This window comes from Scyliorhinus canicula, chromosome 15 (assembly GCF_902713615.1).
Source record: "Scyliorhinus canicula chromosome 15, sScyCan1.1, whole genome shotgun sequence".
NCBI classification, from domain to species: Eukaryota; Metazoa; Chordata; class Chondrichthyes; order Carcharhiniformes; family Scyliorhinidae; genus Scyliorhinus; species Scyliorhinus canicula.
The window spans coordinates 8,237,515-8,261,265 of NC_052160.1; the positions used below are offsets into that span (position 1 = coordinate 8,237,515).

Sequence of the window (23,751 nt, forward strand, 5' to 3'; positions counted from 1 at the left end):
CCTCATTCTTCTGAACTCCAGCGAGAACAATCCCAACCTAGTCAATCTCTCCTCATATGACAGCCCCGCCATCCCTAGAATCAGTCTGGTAAACCTTCTCTGTATTGACAGCAACAGAGAACAGTTGGTCTGGAGAACATGATGATACAGTGTGGTACGACATTCTTTTCTTGAGGGCAGCACGGTAGCACAGTGGTCAGTACAGTTGCTTCACAGCGCCAGGGACCCGGGTTCGATTTCCGGCTTGGGTCACCGTCTGTGCAGAGTCTGCATATTCTCCCCGTGTGTGCGTGGGTTTCCTCCGGGTGCTCCGGTTTCCTCCCACAGTTCAAAGATGTGCAGGTTAAGTGGATTGGCCGTGCTAAATTGATTGCCCTTAGTGTCCAAAAAGGTTTGGTGGGGTTACTGGGTTATGGGGATAGGGTGGAGGTTTGGGGTGCTCTTTCCAAGGGTCGGTGCAGACTCGATGGGCCGAATGGTCTCCTGTACTGTAAATTCTATGTCTATAGCAATAACATGCTGCATGAGGCAACAGCAAGAAACATAGAAAATAGGAGCCGGGGAAGGCCATTCGGCCCTTTGAGTCTACTGGGCCATTCAGAACGATCATGGCTGATTCTCTAGCTCAATGCCATATTTTACATGCCCCCCCCCCCCCCCCCCCCCCCCGGAAACACATCTGGGGAGGTGGGGTGGGGGGTATGCCATAAAATCCAGCTCACACTTCTCTTCCCTATCTCCAGTTCACATTGATGGTCACTACCTCCACCGTCCACCCTAGCCCTATTCACCCTCCTCCCATGTTCCACAGTTCAAAGCCAATTTGATCTCAATTCTACCCCCACTTCTGAATTAGGCTCCCATCTGTTGTTTCTACTGTTCCGAGGAATCTTTTTTTTTACTGTTGTGACTATCTAGTTAATAATTTATATGTTTTAGATAGAATGTAACTTCTAATTCGAGGAATTAAAATTTTAATGATGGAAAGATGGAGGCACCCTGATTGAGAAACTGATTAGCAACCCTGAAGTGAATGCAATTCATAGAATCAGAGAATTTACAGTGCAGAAGGAGGCCATTCGGCCCATCGAGTCTGCACCGGCTCTTGGAAAGAGCACCCACTTAAATCCACACCTCCACCCCATTCCCGTAACCCAGTAACCCCATTTGGGGGTCACGTTGGGGGCTCAGGTGTTGGGGATACCATTAATAAATGGTGTCCCGACCTCGCGCTGCACTGAGGAATCAGGCGAGAGGTGACAGGTAAGTGCGGCCTCGTCAGGGAGTTCCCCGCTGAGGCCCCTGATCTACCTGGATGGCCGTTAGATGGTGGGGTATGTCTTGGCGCCCTGAGCGCCGGGAAACACCCGGCTATTCTCGCGCTACAGGACTCTGTCCCCCTTCGGGTAGACCACGCCCTTTATTTCTTCAGAATACAGGCAATGTGCTGCACGATATGGTACACTTTTTATTTTATTCTACTCATTGTTTATGACGTTGTTTCAAGCACCGTTATATATTCTGATATACTTAATTTTATGAAATTACTACGATCTGAAATATCTACAGGACACATTGGCTACATTTATCCTATGAACCAACAAGGGCTAGTTTTGAGGGACAACACAGTAACAAGTCTGCCTTTTGGGGAAAGTTGTATCCGATGCACCTCCAGCTTGTTTTCTGTCTATTTGGAATTGAAGCAGGAATGAATTGATGTGCCATACTCTTGAACTTGGGGAAACAAACTGAGATATTGTGGCAATTTGCAACATTATAGAGGACGCGAAGAGCCTTCAAAGCAAATTTATTAAAAAATTGGTTTTGCGAATGTTGCCATGTCTGTGAACGTGTGAATTATTTCAATTGGTTGACATAGGTCTCCTGTTGATTGGTAGCAATGTGGTTGCTAGGGGAATGCATGTTATTCAGTAGCTATTCTCCTCTGCTGAGTTTATGGAGTTTAAATATTTGATATGTTTCATTCAAGGAACCTAAATAACGAGCGTTATTTCTGGGTTGAGCAATTTCAATCTGAATTATAACACGATTACTATAAACTCTTTTGTAGCAAAAATACTAATTTATGAAATAAACAAAGAGAGTTTACCATTTTAATGTAGATTGTGGTTTTCTTTGTGAATATTTTTTTTCACCGCCCTTATTCTCAATCTTTTTCTCCCGTTTTGTCTGTGTGCAGAAATTTATCGAGTTTGAAGATGCGCTGGAGCAGGAGAAAAAGGAACTTCAGACGCATGTGGAGTCTCTGGAGCTACAGACCAGGCAGCTGGAACTCAAATCCAAGAATTATGCAGACCAACGTAAGTTTAGAATGCACTGCAGCAGTGGAAGGCAGTATATCCTACTTTGACACTTCAGGGTCTGGTTTAGCTCACTGGGCTAAATCGCTGGCTTTGAAAGCAGGCCAGCAGCATGGTTCGATCCCCGGACAGGCGCCGGAATGTGGCGACTAGGGGCTTTTCACAGTAACTTAATTGAAGCCTATTCGTGACAATTAACGATTTTCATTTTTTTTTTCTTTTTTTTCACCAACAACTTGCATCTATATAACACCGTTAACATACTAAAATGCCCTCCGACCCTTCACAAGAGCCATTATCGAACAATTATCAAGCCACATCAGGTAATGCTAGGACAGGTGAGCAACACTTAAGTCAAACAGGTCGGTTTTCAAGGGGCCTCTGAAAGGAAGAGCGGGAGTGGCAGAGAACTTTAGGGATGCAGTTCCAAAGCTTGGGCTGTGGGCTTCAGGAGGCCACAGTGATGGGGAGTAGTGAGATCATGGAGGCATTTGGAAACCAGGACGAGAACTTTAATTCTGCCACCTCACCAGGTTGGGACTCGGTGTAGCTCAGCAAGCTTAGGGAATGGTTAAGTGGACTTGGTGTGAGTTAGGGTACAGGTGTCAGAGACTGTGTTCACTACCGGAAAGAAAATCCCAGCACACAATTGTTTAGCATTCTAATCCTCTGACCAGTGAAAGGATATCCAACCTTGCTGCAAAAAAAGGGCAAAAGAAGCAAATAATGGCAACGATTTGCAAATCTTTGACTTTATTGTAAACATTCATTAGGCCATGGTGGAAACATCAGCATGGATTTTAGTGGGCCTGTTGGAAGTGAGCTTGATGCCCAATTAGTGGTGTCGAGTCCTTCAGGGGGCAGGAGCTGCCTGCTGAGTGCCAGCAACAAAGGCAGATGACAGCCATGTTGGGACCTGCCATTGCCATGCTGAAAAGAATGGGCAGCTCCTCGGATGGCCAGCAGTGTTAATACAAATGAAAATGGCTGTGCAGACAAAATAAACATACTACTTAAGGTACTTGTGATGGAGGGAAGTCATTGATGAAGCATCTGAAGATGGTTGGGCCTAGGACAATATCCTGAGGGACTCCTGCAGTGATGTCCGGGGACTGAGTTGATTGACCTCCTATAACCATGAATACCTTCATTTGAGTCATACAGAACACAGCCCGATGCCCACTCATCTTCAGCTGCTTCCTCAATGATCTTCCCTCCATCACAAGATCAGAAGTGGGGTTGTTTGCTGATGATTGCACAATGTACAGCACCATTTGCTGAACCAGTCCATGTGTAAATGCAGCAAACCTGGACAGCACTCAGACTTGGGCTGATAAGTAGCAAGTTAGATTTGTGCCACACAAGTGCCAGGTAATGACCATCTTCAACAAAAGAGAATCAAGCCATCTCCTCTTGACATTCAATGGCATTGCTGAATCCTCCACAGTCAACATCCAGGGATTTACCATTGACCAGAAACGAACTGGACCAGCCATATAAATACCTTGATTATAAGAGCAGGTCAGAGGCTGGGAATTCTACGGAGAGTAACTCACCTCCTCACTTTCCCCAAAGTCTGTCCATCATCGACAAAGCCCAAGTCTGGAATGTGGTGGAATACTCTTCATTTGCCTGAACGAGTGCAGCCCCAAAAACACTCAAAAAGCTGGATACCATCCAGGACATTGCAGCCCGCTTGATTAACACCCCACCCACTCCCTCCATCACTGATCCACAGTGGTAGCAGTGTGTACAGGTTTGTAAGAGAAAGAATAGGAGCACAGTTAAGCCATTGGCCCCATTGAACTGGTTACACCAGTCAATGAGTTCATGGTTGATCTGATCATGGCTGGATAATGCCCGGCTCCCTTATAGATCCAAAATCTGTTAAATTCAACCTTGAATCTATTCAGTGACCCAGCCTCCACTGCACTCTGTGGAAGAGAATTCCAAAGAATAGTGGACTTCTGAGAGAAGAATTTCCTCCTCATCTCCACCCCGAATTGGATTGAAACTACGCTCCCTAGTTCTGGATTTCCCCCTCAAGGAGGAACATCTTCTCAGCGTCAATCCTGTCGAGCTGCCTCAGAACCTGATGTTTCAATCAGGTTACCTCTCTTCTAAACTCCAATGAGCACAGGCCCAATCTGCTCAACCTTTCCTCATCAGAAAACCCCCTTCATCCCAGAAATCAGCCCAGTCAACCTTCTCTGAACTGCTTCCAATGCAAGTATCTCCCTCCCTGGGTAAGGAGACTAAAATGGTACGCAGTGCCCCAGATGTGTTCTTGCCAATACCCTCTTAGGTTGCACAGTAAGAAGTCTCACAACACCAGGTTAAAGTCCAGCATGTTTGTTTCAAACACTAGCTTTCGGAGCGCTGCTCCTTCCTCATTCAAACACTAGCTTTTGGAGCACTGCTCCTTCCTCATTCAAACACTAGCTTTCGGAGCACTGCTCCTTCCTCATTCACCTGAGGAAGGAGCAGTGCTCCGAAAGCTAGTGTTTGAAACAAACCTGTTGGACTTTAACCTGGTGTTGTAAGACTTCATACTGCGCCCACCCCAGTCCAACGCCGGCATCTCCACATCATGCCTACCATCGACACCTCTAAGTTGCAGTAAATGTTCCTTACATTTATACTCCACCTCCTTTGCGATAAAGGCCAAAATTCCATTTGCCTTCCTAATGGTCTGCTTTACCTGCGTGCTAACTTCGGACTCCACTTTGCTATTAGAGTTTTGTCGTAGATTTTAGTCACTGTTTTATTGCAGTTGTCAGTTTGCCTTGTGTTTGATCAGATTATTTGCTTTTTCCCCTCCCAATCCACTTCCTTACATGATAGGCTGGACCCAGAAAATTAGGTTAATACACATGTTTAATGAATTCAATAAAAACCTGGAATCAAAAGTCTGATGGTGACCATGAATCAATCTGCCGTACCTATCTAGTCTGCCTATACCTGACTCCAGTCCCACTGTCAGACCTGCAGTAATGGGCGGCATGGTAGCACAGGGGTCAGCACCGCTGCCTCACAGCGCCAAGGTCCCGGGTTCGATTCCCGGCTTGGGTCACTGTCTGTGCGGAGTCTGCACGTTCTCCCCGTGTCTGCGTGGGTTTCCTCTGGGTGCTCCGGTTTCCTCCCTCAGTCCAAAGATGTGCAGGTTAGGAAGATTGGCCATGAGAAAAAAAATTGCCCCTTAGTGTACAGGGACGTGCAGAATAGGTAGGATCACAGGGCTAGGATGGGGGAGTGGGCTTGGGTAGGGTGCAGACTCGATGGGCCGAACGGCCTCCTTCTGCACTGTAGGGATTCTATGGTTTCAAATCCGATGTGATTCCTCTTTGGAGATTCTTTGGAAATTTGCATCATCCTTATTTTTGATCGGTCGAAAAATTCAACTTGGTGCAAATGACGAAAATGGAACAATGAGGCTGAATTCTTCTCTCTGGTGAAATTCTCACAGGGAGGTGCAGGATTAAAAATGGCATACCAGAATTGTCTCTTTCTCTTTACTCGTCTTTGAATTTAATCCTGAACTTTCCAGCCCTGAAATGTCTTTTCATTTCTCCGGTTGTCCGATTTTCTCTGATTTTCTTTGTCACATGGGGTTCTTTCAACACTCGGGATAATTAGGAACTCATTAAGTCATGTGATTGATTCTGCTCTTTATTGCAGTCACCAGATTGGAGGAGAGGGAAGCGGACATGAAGAAGGAATACAACGCGTTACACCTGAGGCACACTGAGGTAAAGAGTCCAGACAATCGTACCCATACCCAAACTGATTCTATACGGAAAGTTGATTTTTGATGACTGGTCCTAGAAGAAGACTGAGTTAGAGGCTAAATGTTACCCCGCGGGGGGGAGGGGGGAATCTGAGATACATTAAGTGGGGGGAGCTGATATTTATTGCAAAGTAATTAATACAGGCGCCACCTTGTGGCATCGTGGGTAATGGCACAGCCTGCAAGCCAGAAGTTCTGGGTTTGAGTCCCACCCCAGGACTTGATGGCCAAGGAAGGTGCGTTCAGGTCGCGGTCAAACAGGTGGATGGTCAAATTGCAAAACCCTTCCAACATTCACCAGTGGCAGGAGGCAAGAGTGGGAGAGACTCCTGGTCAGTGATGAGACGGAAAGAACATTGGAGCCTCCAGCATCACTATCCCTAGCTGCAGACGACAATTTGCATGGAAAAGTGTATGCTGCCACAACAGCTCAGATTCCCTATCACACACCATTGCCATTTGATTCAGGGTTAGATTAGGAACTCATTCTAACTGCATGGGTGTTGTGAGCAGCGTTGAAGTAGGGTGTGGTTGTTACTCCAGGGTAACCTGAGATTCTCTGGTAGGAATTGACTCGCACACTGTAAGATCCATCAAACACGATGGAGTTGAGTTTGACCTTCATTGCTTGTTGGTAAATCCTCAATGGGACCCACCAGATTTTCAATCCATTGATACCAACGAGATGAGAATTTTGGGGATTCTGTAGCCGGGAGTTGATCTGTTTTATCAGATTAGTGCTCCGGAATGAAGTTGGCAATGGGGCGATTTTCCAGCCACGTTACCACCGATGCAAGTCCCACCATGTCGGGAAAATACCGGGAGAACCCTGAAACTGGATTTGTATCCGCCGCCAAACACTTTGCGATGTTTCCCGGGCCCTCCCAGCAGACATAATCAGGTCCGTGCCCAACGAGGGTGTGGACCTGATTACCATGCATTTAAATAGACTTGAATATCCGAAATCGACTTGATGCCAAATCTTCTGGGAACATGCTACATCACGTCGACAGGTGTTTCATAGTTTCATAGAATTTACAGTGCAGATGGAGGCCATTCGGCCCATCGAGTCTGCACCGGCTCTTGGAAAGAGCACCCTACCCAAGGTTAACACCTCCACCCTATCCCCATAACCCAGTAACCCCACCCAACACTAAGGGCAATTTTGGACACGAAGGGCAATTTATCATGTCCGATCCACCAATGCCAGGGTGGGAACTTGGCACATGGCACTCCCAGTGTTAGGTGGCATGGCATGAAGGGCAACTCACTGGGAGGATCCCAGTACTGGCGATCAATGTTCGGGGTGAGGGGGGGGTTCTTTAATTTCACTTTGAATTTGGGGCACCCTTTCTCTGTGAAGCTGGGCTTGCCGGCATGATGAGGTCCCGCCCCTCCCAATCACGGCCTGAAATACGCCCCCCCCCCATCCAAATGAATGGCAAAGTGTGGGAAGATCTCATTGGGAAATGTGTCCAACGCGCCTGGTTTTCTGACTGAACCTGACACTGGCCAATATATCCTATCGAGGTGGAAACATGGTTGAGCTTAAGTAAGTTATAGAAGGGAGTTTGATAACTGAAGAAACATAGTTTTCCACACATTGCATCGGGAACAGAGCTCTGACTGCGTTCTCAACTCGCAAGGAGAAATTTAAATAGTTTGACTTCAGGTTGTAGAGAGCTCATTTTGTCCGTGGGTGTGAATCAGGAATGTCAATATTGGGCAGGAGTTCTGCAGTTCTTTGTCGAGTTACCGAGGAAGAGCATAAAACTGATTTACGTTCATTTGTGAATTCTGTATCTTGCTGTGAGGTAACTCTGGTCATACTGTGTTACAGACACTGTCCGTATGGAGTTTGCACATTCTCCCCGTGTCTGCTTGGGTTTCACCCCCATAGCCCAGAGAAGTGCAGGCTAGGTGGATTATCCACGCTAAATTGCCCCTTAATCGGAAAAAAACCCAGATGTGAAATACATTCCTGTAGCCCTTATATATTTGGTCGCACATAGAATCAAAGTCATAGATCCATTTACAGCCACAGAAGGAGGCCATGTGTCCCATCATGTTTATGCTGGCTCCCCAGGAGCATCCGGGGCAATCCCACTTCCTTGCTCCAACCTTGTAGCCCTACAAGTGTCTATCCAATTTATTTGTGAAATCATTGATTGTTTCCACTTCCCCCACCCTTGTGTGGAGATGCAGGCACCTGAGGAAGGAGCAGTGCTCCGAAAGCTAGTGATTTGAAACAAACCTGTTGGACTTTAACCTGGTGTTGTAAGACTTCTTACTGTGCTCACCCTTACGGGCAGTGTGTACCACGTGATTACTCATAGCGCAAAAATGTTCTTCCTCATATTCCCTCTCGTCCAAGACCTTAATTCTGTGTTCCCTATGTCATATTACCATGATTGGTAATATGTTGCATTCTTTGTCTTTTCTTCCAGAATGACCCAGTGTAGTGTTGACAAAGAATATACCAATCAAAAGATTGAAACAAAACTAATTTATTATTACACCACTCATTAAATGAAGTTCAAACACTCTACTGAGCTACAGCTGATAATTAAATGATATTGAACCTGTCTTACAGTATTCAATATTCTACCTAGTCACTAACTACACTATGGTCGAACCTCGTGCTATCTCTAATTAACATTCACTCTGCTCTCAGCTTCTCCTTGTGCTTCTCACCATGCTTCTCCCAGAATTCCCTGAGAGGCTGTCTTAAATACAGAGGAGTAGTACCGCCCTCTAGTGTTTGACTTACGCAGAGATGGAATTATTAACCCTTCACTAATCTGACTATATACATATCATTGCAGCCTAGTCTTTGTACCATCAGCTAATAAGAGTTTTCCCTTGCCCACCTTTTCTAAGCCTGCTGCAATCTTGACACAAATTTCCTCTCAATTTCCTTTCCCCAAAGAGAACCAACTTCAGCTTTTCCAATTTAACTCCATAACTAAAATACTCCCAATCTGTAACCCGTACACATTTTTAACCACATTGTTTGCCGCTTTTCGGCTGTTCACGCCAGCAGGTTGTTCATAAGAACATAAGAACTGGGAGCAGGAGTAGGCCACCTGGCCCCTTGAGCCTGCTCCGCCATTCAATGAGATCATGGCTGATCTTTTATGGACTCAGCTCCACTTTCCGGCCCGAATACCATAATCCTTTATTCTTCAAAAAGCTATCTATCTTTATCTTAAAAAACATTTAATGAATGAGTCTCAACTGCTTCACTGGGCAAGGAATTCCATAGATTCACAACCCTTTGAGTGAAGAAGTTCCTCCTAAACTCAGTCCTAAATCTACTTCCCCTTATTTTGAGGTTATGCCCCCTAGTTCTGCTTTCACCCACCAGTGGAAACAACCTGCCCGTATCTATCCTATCTATTCCCTTCATAATTTTATATGCTTCTATAAGATCCCCGGTTCTGCCGATGCCACTGCTAGTCTCATGGCGGCGAGGGGTGTATTCAACGGGAAACCCACATTGAACCCCGCCACCGGCCAATGTCGGGCCACCTCCATCACCACGGAACACGCAGTGGGGTGCGTGAAAAATCCCGCCCTTAATATGGATTTGGGTATCTTTGATTGGGTCAGATTTGTGAATACAGGTGGTTACAAATTACTCAGGGGGTCTCAGTTGCTGTGGCAGCATACAGTTTGGCATGCATGGTGTAGTCGGAGGCTAGGGATGGTGGTGGTGGAGACTCCAACTTCCTTTTGGTGATGGTTTTGTGATGGATCTTTCCGTCTCATGGCTGAACAGGAATTTCTCCCACTCTGGCCACCTGCCATCTGATGTGTGTTGGACGGAATTGCAGGTTGATACTCGACCTGTTTGGCCATGTTATGAATGCACCTTCCCGTGTTTACAGGTAAGAGTTCTTTATTTAGAAGGTGCATCAGTGCATAACATTAGGGATATTGTTAGTCAGCTGTTGTTCCTGTTTGTCAATGTTTCCTTCATTTCTATCCTAATGAGTTTGTTTGGTCTTAAATTCCTTTCATCCACATGCTATCCTGCTCAATCGATAAAGCTGACTCAGTTCATACACTTTTCCACTGATTACATTTACTCTACCTAATACTAAGCATGGCAGGCGATATGGTTGAACCGTTTAATAAATTACCTCCTATATCCAGCCAGGCCCTTTGATAATTTTGTACCAACATTAAAGCTGCAGCATTGAATTGCTGGGGACCAAGATTCTTGCAAAGCCTGTGAGGTGCAAGGACTATTTGGGATGGGTTTTGGTACATTTGGCACAAAACAGATCAGTTTTCCCAGCTGTTCAGATGTTGCTGTCTTCCTGTCAGTAAGATCAGAGCCTCTGCTCTGTTTTCCCCGATAACATAGTTCATGGTAACAAGTAGACCGGGTAGCAGATTTGTGAGTACAACTGCACTTGTTTATTCTGCATTGCAGCATATTGGTTCTTCGGTGTCTCCATACCAGCCATGCCTGAGTGTATTGACATTAGCCTGTATGCCAGAATAGGTTAAATTGATAGGGTGAAGTAGGCCAAATCAATCCTGTTGGAAAGATCAGTCTGGTTGTGCGCTGTTATGCAGCAATACATTAAATATCATACATGTTGTACATATGATAGCAGAAAAATTATTAAAATATGAAGCACTGGTGTCTTTTAGGGTCTATTTTTATCTGATGTGCAGAATTTGTCCTTCTGCTTCAAAACAATGCCAATGCGAAGACTATTATGATTTGAAACCTGGTTCCCTGGCTGACAGCAGTTTTGAGAGATTTGCAAATTGCAGAGCTTTGTTAATCGCGACCTTCGATCTGTGATTGACCACATTTTGATTTGAATCAAGAAATACCTAATGGGCATTGTTGGTTCTGGCAGCTCCCTTCATTCAGTGATTGCTTGGGGGCCTGCGGAGTAGGAGGTTGGGTGAGTTGGGGGAGGAGGAGAAGATAAATGATGTAAATGACTGCAGTGGAAAAACATTTGTTTAAAAATAAACTAATGGGCTTCTCCTGAAGGAGGTCTCGTGGCGCGGTGGGTAGCTATCCTTCCTCTGAGCCAGATGCTCCGGGTTTGATTCCCACCCCAGGACTTAATGTCCAAGGAAGGTGCGTTCATAATGAGGCCAGACAGGTTGAGTATCAACTTGTCAATCCTTCCTGCAGAGGTCAATAGCAGGTGGTAAGAGTGGGAGAGACTCCTGGTCAGCCAAGTGACGGAAAGAACGTTGGAGCCTCTGCCATCACGATCATTGGATCCGGACTATAACATGTGGGTAAAAGTGTACGTCTCCATCCTAACTTTGATCCTCTTGAGTGAACTGAAACACACCACCTCCACTCAGCCGTTTGTGGATCTGGTGCTGTGCTTTATGCATCAAAACTGTAGCACGTACTGGCTGCCACCACATGATGTGGATAGAACGCTGAGACGATTTGTACTATCATTTCGACTAGCTATGTTTTTAATTACCCTCCCCTTGTTTGCTGTGTCTAAATTGTTCTTTCATCTTTCAGATGATACAGACTTATGTGGAACACATAGAACGATCCAAGATGCACCAAGTGGGCGGGAATGCCCAATCCGATGGAACGATGACTGGGAGGAACAAGTAAGGAATGCGTCAAATCATGAGTTTTTGCTGTGGTAGATTCCAGGTGCTGGGTTGTTTGATGGTGTGCAGGGGGTGGCTTAAAAGGTAATGATGGACCGCGCTGTTATGCTATGAAAATCCTTCTGGTTTACCTGATTTAGTAGCCTGAATCAATGAGAATAAAGTTTTTGATTGGGTAATTTGCGTTGAGAATTCAGTCGGGGAAGTAGAATTGGAGACCCAGCTTTGTAGCGCGTTGTTTCAGTAGCTTTTATAGACTGTTAAATTCAGAGAGCGAGGGAACTTGTACCCTCAGCATTGACTGGCAGGGGAATGTGTCATTATCATTGATGGCCACATCAATATTGTGTCAGGTCAAGCAACTATGTTACCTTTGTGTCATTATTGTGTCAAAACTGTGCAGGATAGTTTGTTTGACACACAAACAGGAATCGTAACAAAGTTTCCAGTTTAAGTAAGACAGAGGCATAGATTTTAAACTCTACACCCAGGTGTGAAACTAATCTTGGGGATTATCCACCTGGAAAAACTGCCTGGTTATAATTTTGGTGCTGGAACACCAGGCAGTCACACCAGGGTAGCGGGTCGAAAGCCTACTCCAGAATAACAGTCTCGCATGTGTGACTGGAGGATTGAGTCAAGATGTGACAATATGTTTCCGAAATGCTGAAAAACCTGGATAACGTAGATGCAGACGGATTATTTGAGAAACTGTAACAGCCTGAAGGGAAAATTGCATTTGTGAAGTAGGCTTCCATCAAAAGAAATGAATGGAATCTTGTTTGCTTCATGATCTAGCGCTGCTGTGGGAAGGTAATGAATAGAAGCGAGGTGTATTTTGGCAGCAGGAAAAGGCAATCATAATGGCATCAGTTTGGGGCACTTGTTCATTCCTCTGGATAACAAAAGAATTGGCATCAGGCATTGTGTATGCACAATTTGTAGATAGTATTATACTAACGTTCTTATTTATTGCATTAATTGATTCTTTGGGGGAGTGCTTGAATCAGCCTGAATAAATAAATGCTTGAAATGCAGTAATAGCAGCGACATTGCATAGGTTAATTGCCTATGCAAATACTGGTAGATTCTAGTCCGTAAGCACTGACTTCAGTTATAAAATGAAAAAGTGCGGACTGAAGTTTAATAAATACTTATTGTTAAATACTGAACAGATTGAAAGAAGTTACTCGCTGAAGGTTTTTCTCACCTCAATTCGTTCTGCCATTTTTCCCCGTTGATTTCCTATTTGGGAATAATTCCACAGTTGCTGATCACCTCATGTGCCCCACCCAGCCCAAGTAGTCATTTTTCATGTGCCGTCTTTGGCGGTAAGTACTCGTGGGAGAAGGAGCATTCAGAGCTAATCGTCATTCAATATTCACACACGTGCACGTACACTCATGTTTTTCTCACTTCTAGGTATAAGCATTAAAGAGGAGCAGGAATTCTACCCAGTTTGGTATTCCTTAGCACAGCATTGACGAGGTGACCTGTAGCACCTTTTAACTCCTAGCTAAAGGTTAATTCAGCACAGACTCTGGATCAAACTGACTTTCTATTAGATATCAATTACTCAGCCATTTGAGCAAAATTTAATATTGAGCTCAAAGTGTAGGGGGCAACATACTAGCATGGATGGAGTACCTACCAGGAAACGGAGAGTAGGCATAAATGGGCCATTTTCGGGTGATGGCGTTCCAGCCAAAACTCCATTCGCTTTCAGTGGCAACGGAAAATCCCAGCCCCGAGCGAGGAAGGAAGCTTTTGCCCAACGTCAATGACTTGGATGAAGGGACCAAATGTTTGGTTGCTAAATTTGCTGATGGCACAAAGATAGGTCGGACAGTAAGTTGTGAAGAGGACACTAGAGGTTCTGCAAAGGGATTAGATGGGTGAGGCGAGTGGGCAGAAATTTGGCAGACGCGGTACACTGTGGGGAAAAATGTGAACTTCTCCACTGGCAAGAAGAGTAGAAAAGCAGCAAATGATTCAAATGGAGAGAGATTGCAGAACTCCCGAGATACAGAGGGATCTGGGCGTTCTGGTATGTGAATCACAAAGCATGAGTGTGCAGGGACAGAAAGTGATGAGGAAGGCAAATGGAATGTCGTAATTTATTGCAAGCGGAATAGAATATAAATGTAGGGATGTTTTACCACAGCTGTACAGGACATTGGTACGACCAAATCTAGAGTACCGTGCGCTTTTGGTCATCATATTAAAAAAAAAAGATATAATTGTTTTAGAAGCAGTTCTGTGAACGTTCATTAAACTAACTCCTGGGTTGAAGAGGTTACTGTATAAGGAAAGGTTGGAACTGTGCTCGTTGGAATTTAGAAGAGGTGATCTTTTTGAAACATAAAGAATCCTGAGGGGACCTGATAGGGATAGGGCAGTGTTCTTCAAACTTTTTTTCCGGGGACCCATTTTTACCGACCGGCCAACCTTCGGGACCCAACCTGGCCGACCTGCGCGACCCACCATTTTCTCTTACCTTGTTTGCTGCTGACAAAAATGGAGGAAATGGTTTTGGTCCCTTTTGCCCTCGTACACACTCCTCCAATGGAACCTGTTGGATGAAGGTGAAGCCTTCCGGTGTCGGAAAGTATGGTGTCTCCAACTGTCCAAAGTTCTGCATCTTTATCCTGTAAAATTTAATCAAATAACATCCCCCCCCCCAAACTTGTAAAAAAAAGAAATAAAATGAATAAAATAAATGAATAAAAACCACGGCAAAACTTGTAAAACAAAAAGCTGCAATCGTTTTTAAAAAAAAAAATAGCGGCCGCACTGCACATGTGTGCCCGATTACCAGCGTGGTACGCTGATCATTATGCGAGCATGCGCAATGCGGGCGAATTTTTTTACATGTTCGTGGAATGCGCATGTGCGCCGATCATCGTGCGGCATGCGCGATCTGCGAACAGGTTTAAAAAAAATTAGGCCGCATTGCGCATGCACGCATGATGATCGTGCGCATGTGCAATACAGCCGAATTTTTGTTTTTAACATGCTCGTAGCCGCTTGCAGCCGGCGTTATGAAAAGCCGGCTGCAACCGGGCCGGGGGCTCGCTATTTTTGGGGTAGCATCGGAGCCAGGAGTGCAGGAGACGAGAGAGGCCGGTATTCTGGCCTTTGCGTCTCTAGTAGCCCGGCGCAGGATTCTTTTACAGTGGAGGGGCGCGAAGCCCCCGAGCCCGGAATCCTGGATTAACGACATGGCCGGGTTCATTAAACTGGAGCGGGTCAAGTTTATTTTTAAGACAGTGGTAGATAGATTATTGACTAAAAAGGGAGTCAAAGTTTATTGGGGGGGGGGCAGGAAAATGGAATTCAAGCTGCAGTCAGATCAGCCATAATCTTATTGAATGGTGGAGTAGGTTCAAGGGGCTAAATCATAGATATCATAGAATTTACAGTCCAGAAGGAGGCCATTCGGCCCATCGAGTCTGCACCGGCTCTCGGAAAGAGCACCCCACCCAAGGTCAACACCTCCACCCTATCCCCATAACCCAGTAACCCCACCCAACGCTAAGGGCAATTTTGGACACTAAGGGCAATTTAACATGGACAATCCACCCAACCTGCGCATCTTTGGACTGTGGGAGGAAACCGGAGCACCCGGAGGAAACCCACGCAGACACGGGGAGGATGTGCAGTCTCCGCACAGACAGTGACCCAAGCTGGAATCGAACCTGGGACCCTGGAGCTGTGAAGCAATTGTGCTATCTACAATGCTACTGTGCTGCCCTTTTTTTTAAAAAAAAAGGAGACCATTTGGCCCATCAAATATGCACCAAATCTTGAAATGAGTTCTTTACCCTTTTACACTCCCACATCCAATCCCCATAATCCAGAACCTAACCTGCACATCCCTGGACATTAAGGGGCGATTTAGCATGGCCAATGCACCTAACCCGCACGGTTTTTATTTGGACTGTGGGAGGAAACCGGAGCACCCGGAGGAAACCCACGCAGACACGGGGAGAAATTGCAGACTCCACACAAACAGTCAGCCGAGACCGGAATTGAACCCGGGTCCCTGGCGCTTTGAGGCAGCCGTGTTGACCACTATGCCACCGTGCTGCCAATCCTGCTCCTAATTCTTACGATCCACGTTGAACTCCATCTGCCACAGAAAATCAGTGTTTTCTGCATAATGGAATTAATTAATGTAATTATTTTTGATTCCAATACTTTGCCTCCCTCTTTTCTCCATTGCATAATAAATTAGACTAAACACAATGTTTTGGTTCCGCACCCTCTTGGCTTCCTTGCCAATTATTGATCTTCTAGATGCCTGTGCAGTTGATGAGTTTGTCTTCCCCTTCTCTCTAAGCCACATATGGTTTCACAGCCACCATTGCTCTGGGTCTAAGCTTTAGTTCTTGTGTGAGTTTGAAAAGTGAGCGTGATCAGGTTGTGATCCTGCCACTTGCTGTCCAAACAACTAGAATGTTCTGCAGAGATAACTGGACCGTTCAGGAATGGAAGCCATGATGAACTCACAATTCCTCAGCCCAAGGAGTCTGAGATCAAAGAACAAAAAGAAAAAAACTTGCATTTTACCTGGCTCTATTTATGACTTCAGGATGTAGCAAAGTGTTTTCCTGCTGGTGCAGTCACCTGCTGGATTTCAGAAGAACGAGAGGCAACCTTATTGAGACATGACGGATTCTCAGGGGGCTTGACAGGGTTGATGCTGAGAGGTTGTTTCCTCTTGTGGGAGAGTCTAGGACCAGGGGGCATAATCCCAGAGCGAGGAGTCACCCGTTTAAGACGGAGATGAGGAGGAATATCTTCTCACAGAGGCATAGTGAATCCACGGAATTATTTACTGCAGAGGGCTGTAGAGGCTGGATTTATGAACTATGCTCAGGGTTGAGATAGAGAGCTTCATAATCAATAAAGGGATAGGGGGGGAAAGTGGAGTTGAGGATTATCATATCAGATCAGTCATGATCTCATTGAATGTCGGAGCAGATTCGATGGGCTGAATGGCCTGCGTCTTATGGTGTAATGTTGTAATCTAGAAAATGTAGCGGTCAGTTTGTGGACAGCAAAACCCCCAAAACAGCAGTGAGATGTATGTCCAAATATCGGTTTTAGTTACATTGCTTGAACAGCAACGCAACTTGTATTTATATAGTGCCTTTGACATGAGGTGCTTCACAGCAGCGTTATCAAACAAAATTTTACACTAAGCTGCCTAAAGGCATATTAAGTCAGATGATGAAAGTGACTCACCTGCGGAAGGAGCTGTGCTCCGAAAGCTAGTGATTCCAAATAAACCTGTTGGACTTTAACCTGGTGTTGGAAGACTTCTCACTGGGCCCACCCTAGTTCAATGCTGGCATCGCCACATCGTGACTACCCAAGAAGGCAGACAGAGCCTCATCTGAAAGAGACAGCGCCATTGGCAGTGGCGCAATCCTTCACTACTGCATTGATATTTCAACCTAGATTGTTCTGTCAGTGAGGGCTCAACCCACAACCTTCTGACTCCGGGGTGACCGTCCCATCGCTGAGCTAAGGCTGTCTCAGTTGTCATTCCCCACCCCGTCCCATCCATTAGCTTGGCTGAAAACAGTGAATTCAACACAGATCGAAGATTGACCTAGGCCAACAAAGGGATTTGATGAGCGATCTGACATTCGCGCAGAGTTCGACGTCCCTTCGAAACAAGTGGTCCTTGCTCAGTCGGATCTGCTTTCTCCTCGCAAGGACCTCAAAACTCTTCACCAATGGAACGTCAAGGACAGCCCGGCATGTGACTCTGGCCAACCAGATCAGGCTGTTCACCACATTGGGAATGAATGTCACCTGCCAAATGTTGCCACTGGATTCGAGGCAAGCCACCCAACAACACGCACAGTGTTGTGACTTGATTGTCCGCCTTGGACATGGAATTGTTAAGCTGCAAAATGCCAAGAGCCTGAAGAGGAACCCAGGACCTTGCTGGTGAGTCAGTGCTGCCCAATGCAGCATTGTTGCCCATTGAGCCGTATGAGCCATTCAACCTGCTCATCTACGTGGCGTTGCCTCACCTGTTCTTTCTTGTGTGGTCTGGACTCCACTGAGGTTAACCACACAATGGTGCTGAGAACATCTTCTTTATCATTGATCTAGTCTTTCCCGCTTAAAATGGTGCCTCAGCCCTTCATATGGTCCATTGGCACAACTAATTCCACCTGTGACTCATCACTCTCCCAACTCCTACATCTTCTTTCCTTCACCATTGAAATCCAACCCCCCCCACACCCCGACCCCATGCCACCTTCAACTGTCAGCTTCATTTCCCCAACACTGTCCACACCGGCCTCCACGAAGGCGGGAGGACAACAATCCTCTTGGTGGTGGAATAGTTAAATGTTACCAGATTTAACCAAACAAGACACAATATTTTTCAGAACACTTAAGGAATTGTGCACGTGGACACACACTGAAAAGCGGACAATATTAGTTAATGGTACGCTAATTGTATTATCAAATTTAAGAATACACAGTTGAAAGGCATTGATTAATTTAAGTATTATAAAATGGGAGCTGACCCTGAAAGATGTCCAGTCGCAGTAAAACCAGAGACAAGACCGGCTTCTCCAGAGCCGCTGTCCAGTTCCCCGTCCACTGCATCCACCGTCTGTTGAGCAAGGGTCACTATGCCGAGCGTGTGGGGCCGGAGCCCTCGCCTGCCTGGTCACCGAGATCCTCGAGCTGGCCGGCAACGCAGCCACCTGAAGCTCACCATCCGTAAAGACGAGGAGCTCGACAAGCTGCTGGGAGGGGTCACTGTAGCCCGGGGAGGGGGTCTTGCCCAACATCCAGGCCAAGCCATTCCCCAAGAACAAAGAACAATATAGCACAGAAACGGGTCCTTCGGCCCACCATGCCTGCACCGATCACGTGTCCTATCTAGACCAACCGCCTGTATCCTTCTATACCCCGTCTGTTCATGTGCCTATCCAGATAAGTCTTAAAGGTCGCTAACATATCTGCCTCAACCACCTCACTTGGCAGCGCATTCCAGGCCATCACCACCCTCTGTGTAAAAAAAACCTCCCCCCGCACATCTCCCCTGAACCTTTCCCCCCTCACCTTGAACTTGTGCCCCCTTGTCATTGTCATTTCTGCCCTGGAAAAAAGCCTCCAACTGTTTACCCTATCTATACCCCTGATAATTTTATACACTTCTATCTGGTCGCTCCTCAGCCTCCGTCTCTCTAGGGAGAACAATCCCAGTTTATTCAATCTCTCCTCATAGCTAATACACTCCATACCAGGCAACATCCTGGTAAACCTTTTCTGTACTCTCCCCAAAGCCTCCCCGTCCTTCTGGTAGTGCGGTGACCAGAATTGGACACAGTATTCCAAATATGGCCCAACCAACGTTCTATATGATTGTAACATAATTTTCGAGCTTCTGTACTCGATACCCCATCCTATGAAGGCAAGCATGCCAAATGCTTTCTTCACCACCATTTCCACCTGTGATGCCACTTTTAAGGATCTGTGGATCTGCACGCCCAGATCTCTCTGTCTCTTATGCTCCTGATGGTTCTGCCATTTATTTTATCGCTCCCACCTAAATTGAATCTATCAAAATGCATCACCTCGCATTGTCCGGGTTAAGTTCCATCTGCCATTTCTCTGCCCAATTTTGCAGCCGATCTATATCCTGTTGTATTCTCTGACAATCTTCATCACTATCCGCAACTCCTGCAATCTTAGTATCATCCGCAAACTTGCTAATCAGACCCGCTACGTTTTCTTCCAAGTCATTTATATATATTACAAAGAGCAGAGGTCCCAGAACTGAGTTACAGATCTCCATTCAGAAAAACACCCTCCACTGCTACCCTCTGTCTTCTATGGCCAAGCCAGTTCTGGATCCATCCAGCTAGTTCATCCCTGACCCCATGTGATCTAATCTTTTGCACCAGCCTGCCATGAGGGACCTTATTAACTGCTTTACTAAAGTCCATGTAGACAACATCCACAGCCCTTCCCTCGTCAATCATTTTTGTCACCTCAAAAATATTCAATCATATTAGTGAGACATGACCTCCCTCGTACAAAACCATGCTATCTGTCGCTAATAAGGCCATTCACTTTCAAATGTACATAGATCCTATCTCTGAGAATCGTTTCCAACAATTTCCCTATCACTGACATCAAGCTCACTGGCCTATAATTGCCCAGATTATCCTTGCAACCCTTCTTAAGTAACGGTACAACATTGGCTGTCCTCCAATCCTCTGGGATCTCACCTGTGGCCAATGAGGACACAAAGATTTCTGTCAGAGGCCCAGCGATTTCATCTCTTGCCTCCCTCAGTAATCTGGAATAGATGCCATCTGGCCCTGGGGATTTGTCTATCTTAACGCTTTTTAACACACCTAACACTTCCTCCCTCATAATAATGACCTGTTCTAAAGTGTTTACACATCCCTCTGAGACACCACCAATCAATGTGTCCCTCTCCTTTGTGAATAACCGATGCAAAATACTCATTAAGAACCTCATCTACTTCCTCTGGTTCTACACATAATTTCCCCCCTTTGTCCTTGAGTGGGCTAACTCTTTCTCTGGCTACCCTCTTGTTTCTAATATACACCTCAGCTAGGTCGATGCCTGAAGGGGAAAGATGAGATAATGATAAAAAAGGAAGACTTATTGGTATCCTCAAAACCAACTATCAAGAAAAGGATCAACGTCTGGTTACATACCTGATCAGGCTTGGGATATCATTAACAACGTTGGCAAATGTGGAATGATAGACATTATTACTTGCAGTGTTTAAGAAAAATTTTAAAATGGGATTGACGATTTCAAAGTGATCTGCCAATAAAATAAACATGTAGTTGGCAGAAATTTAATTTGGTACTTTCCGCACAACTGCCGGTAGCATCCAATTAAGATCCACTGTCTGGCTGCATTCTTTATCGCAAATTAACTGGGGACAATTATTCATTAATGTGCTCATGTCAACTTCGGTCAGCGTAGATAGTGTTCAGGTTTTAACCAATTAAATTACTACTCCACAGAATGCTCATAAAATTGATATTTGTGCATCTCCCACAGGGGAAGCCAAAGGTTAGATGCAGCTTGTACTATTTTGAAAACGTATCAGTGGCTGTTACGTTATGCAGCCTTCCAAGGTCATTTGGGCGATTGGAGCCTTTCAGACAGTCCCTGAGATACGGGGTGTTCGACCTGAAACTGTATCGGCCCTAATATCTTCATAGCACTCTGCACCAAATACTGGTGCTGCCCTTGAAGGCTGTCTCTTAATTTTTTGTCATGGGACTGTACAACAGATGAGTGTCTCTGCCCAAAGCACAAATAAAATCTACGGTAACATAGCATCGTTCAGGTACGGGAGCATGATTAACCTCATTGGAGGCGGAGGTCATGCCAGTCCGACATATCTGCTGGGCTCCAGGTGGCCCGATATTCTCAGTCAGATTCTGATGCGTTGTGATGAATTTAACACTGGAGAGAAAATGACTTCCATTACATCAGTAAATACGAATGCCTCCGTCTGTGGACCAGGTATTGCGAAAGCTTTACCAAGCAGGCTTTACCAAGAGGCAGGAAGAAGCACTGCCTGAAAAAGCCCATCGAAACCCCGCACGGTTATGGCACTTTTCGTTACAAAAACACCTGCAAATGGGGTGAGGATGGGTTGACCGGGTGGGGGCGTTATGTTGTGGAAATGGGCTGACCAGAACAGTAGCACAGTGGTTAGCACTGTGGCTTTGCAGCGCCAGGGTCCCAGCTTTCGATTCCTGGCTTGGGTCACTGTCTGTGCGGAGTCTGCACGTTCTCCCCGTGTCTGTGTGGGTTCCCTCCGGGTGCTCCGGTTTCCTCCCACGCATCCCGAAAGACGTGCTGTTAGGTAATTTGGACATTCTGAATTCTCCCTCTGTGTACCCGAACAGGCGCAGGAATGTGGCGACTAGGGGCTTTTCACAGTAACTTCATTGCAGTGTTAATGTAAGCCTACTTGTGACAATAAAGATTGCCAATTAAGGGGCAGCACGGTGGCCTAGTGGTTAGCACAACCGCCTCACGGCGCTGAGGTCCCAGGTTCGATCCCGGCTCTGGGTCACTGTCCATGTGGAGTTTGCACATTCTCCCTGTGTTTGCGTGGGTTTCGCCCCCACAACCCAAAAATGTGCAGAGTAGGTGGATTGGCCATGCTAAATTGCCCCTTAATTGGAAAAAATAATTGGGTAATCTAAATTTATTAAAAAAAAGATTGCCAATTAATTGTTGTGTAGACAAATACTTTGGCTAAAGGGACCCTGTTAAAAAGAGAAGACTTGAACCTTTGCGAGAGTTTTCCAAGCCCCCCCCCCCCCCCCCCCCCCCCCCCCCCCCCCCACCAAAACCAGGACAAACCTATTCCGTGTTTCTGCAATCTTTCGGGAATTCCACCATCCCATCACTGGAATGTTGAGGGAAGACCAGGAGTAGAAGTGGTGATATCACCGAAATATTCAAGATCCCGAGGGAATGTGAGAGGGTGGATACCGACCGGGAGGGTGTCACTCATGGGACTGATGAGAACCAGGGGACACAGTTTAAGAATAAGAGGTCGCTGTTCAAGACAAGAGAATTTTTTTTCTTTCAAATTGTCCTTCGCCTGTGAAATTCACTACCCCTGAGAGCAGTGAAGGCTGAGTCAATGAATTTATTCAAGGTGCAGTTCAACAATTTATGTTGGTCAAGGGAGTCGGGGGTTTTGGGGTGGGGGCTGCGGCTGTCTGTGGTATATAGCAAAGTAGAGTTAAGACCACCACTAGATCAGCCATGATCTTGCTGTAGGGGGGAGCAGGCTCATCGCTGAATGGGCTGTTCCTGCTCCGCAGTCTTGTGTTCCTATGTAAACTCTATGAAGTTGTACGGCCAGAATGTTACCAAAAGGATCTGCCCTTGAGCAAGTGTTGCCGTGAGAACCCTATTTAAAGTGGGAGGTCCCCTAAACTATTCCAAATACATTTTCCGACAGAGGTAGCATCACATTTTGAGCCTTGCTTCAACATTTCCGGTGGATGTTTCTGGTTAGCAAAAGACCCCAGTCACGGGAATCACACTTGATGTGTAACTTTACAGCTTCAATTACATCTAAGTGACATCACATCCAGTGAGCCTATCTTAGCCGTAGCTAAGCTAAGGCGAATTGACTATTCTCAGAGACTGTGCTTGGTAATTACAAATTATTCTAGCTGTTCTAAATCGCAATAGGATATCTGCTTACTCCGCCCCATTATCTGAGCAAGTCATCTGCTTGAGTAGTGTGTTTTAGTAGCTAATGTGTTACTGAAAACTGCTGAATCATTGCACGGGTTACTATTCTAGAAACGTTTGTCCCAGACTTTGTTCACAGTCCAAAGATGTGCAAGTTAGGTGGATTGGCCATGATAAATTGCACTTAGTGTCCAAAATTGCCCTTAGTGTTGGGTGGGGTTACTGGGTTATGGGGATAAGGTGGAGGTGTTGACCTTGGGTAGGGTGCTCTTTCCATGAGCCGGTGCAGACTCGATGGGCCGAATGGCCTCCTTCTGCACTGCATATTCTATGATATCTATGATTATCCTTTGATGGGGCTCGGCACCTTCTTTGCAGCGCAGGTTCAATTCCCGTACCGGCTGAGGTTATTCGTGAAGGCCCCGTCTTCTCAACCTCGCCCCTCGCCTGAGGTGCGGTGACCCTCAGGTTAAATCACCACCCGTCAGCTCTCCCCCCTCAAAGGGGAAAGCAGCCTATGGTCATCTCGGACTATAGAGACTTTACCTTTACCTTAAAGATTGGGTGAGGCCATTTTCATTCGTTGACATTCTGGAGCGGCACGTCCGCAGTAATTGTCCCAACCTTTCCCCGAAGCTTTGATTCAAAGTACAGAATCCTTCCCCTATGTTTGATAACTTTAGGAAACACTGTTTCTGTGTTCTGTTCCATTGCTGTGGCTCGAAATAGCTGACGCGTCAAATTCAAAACTCAAAGGGCAGCATGTGGCAT

At 45.9% G+C, this 23,751-nt stretch overlaps 1 protein-coding gene across 1 annotated transcript in view; it reads left to right on the forward strand.

The window, feature by feature from the left end:
* Positions 1–23,751, forward strand: part of mapk8ip3 (mitogen-activated protein kinase 8 interacting protein 3) — a 212,436-nt gene that overhangs the window by 38,608 nt on the left and 150,077 nt on the right. Inside the window, exons 2-4 of the mRNA XM_038820875.1 lie at positions 2,201–2,321; positions 6,000–6,070; positions 11,627–11,721. Coding sequence (XP_038676803.1) covers positions 2,201–2,321; positions 6,000–6,070; positions 11,627–11,721 — 287 coding nt within the window. The remainder of the gene's footprint in view (positions 1–2,200; positions 2,322–5,999; positions 6,071–11,626; positions 11,722–23,751) is intronic.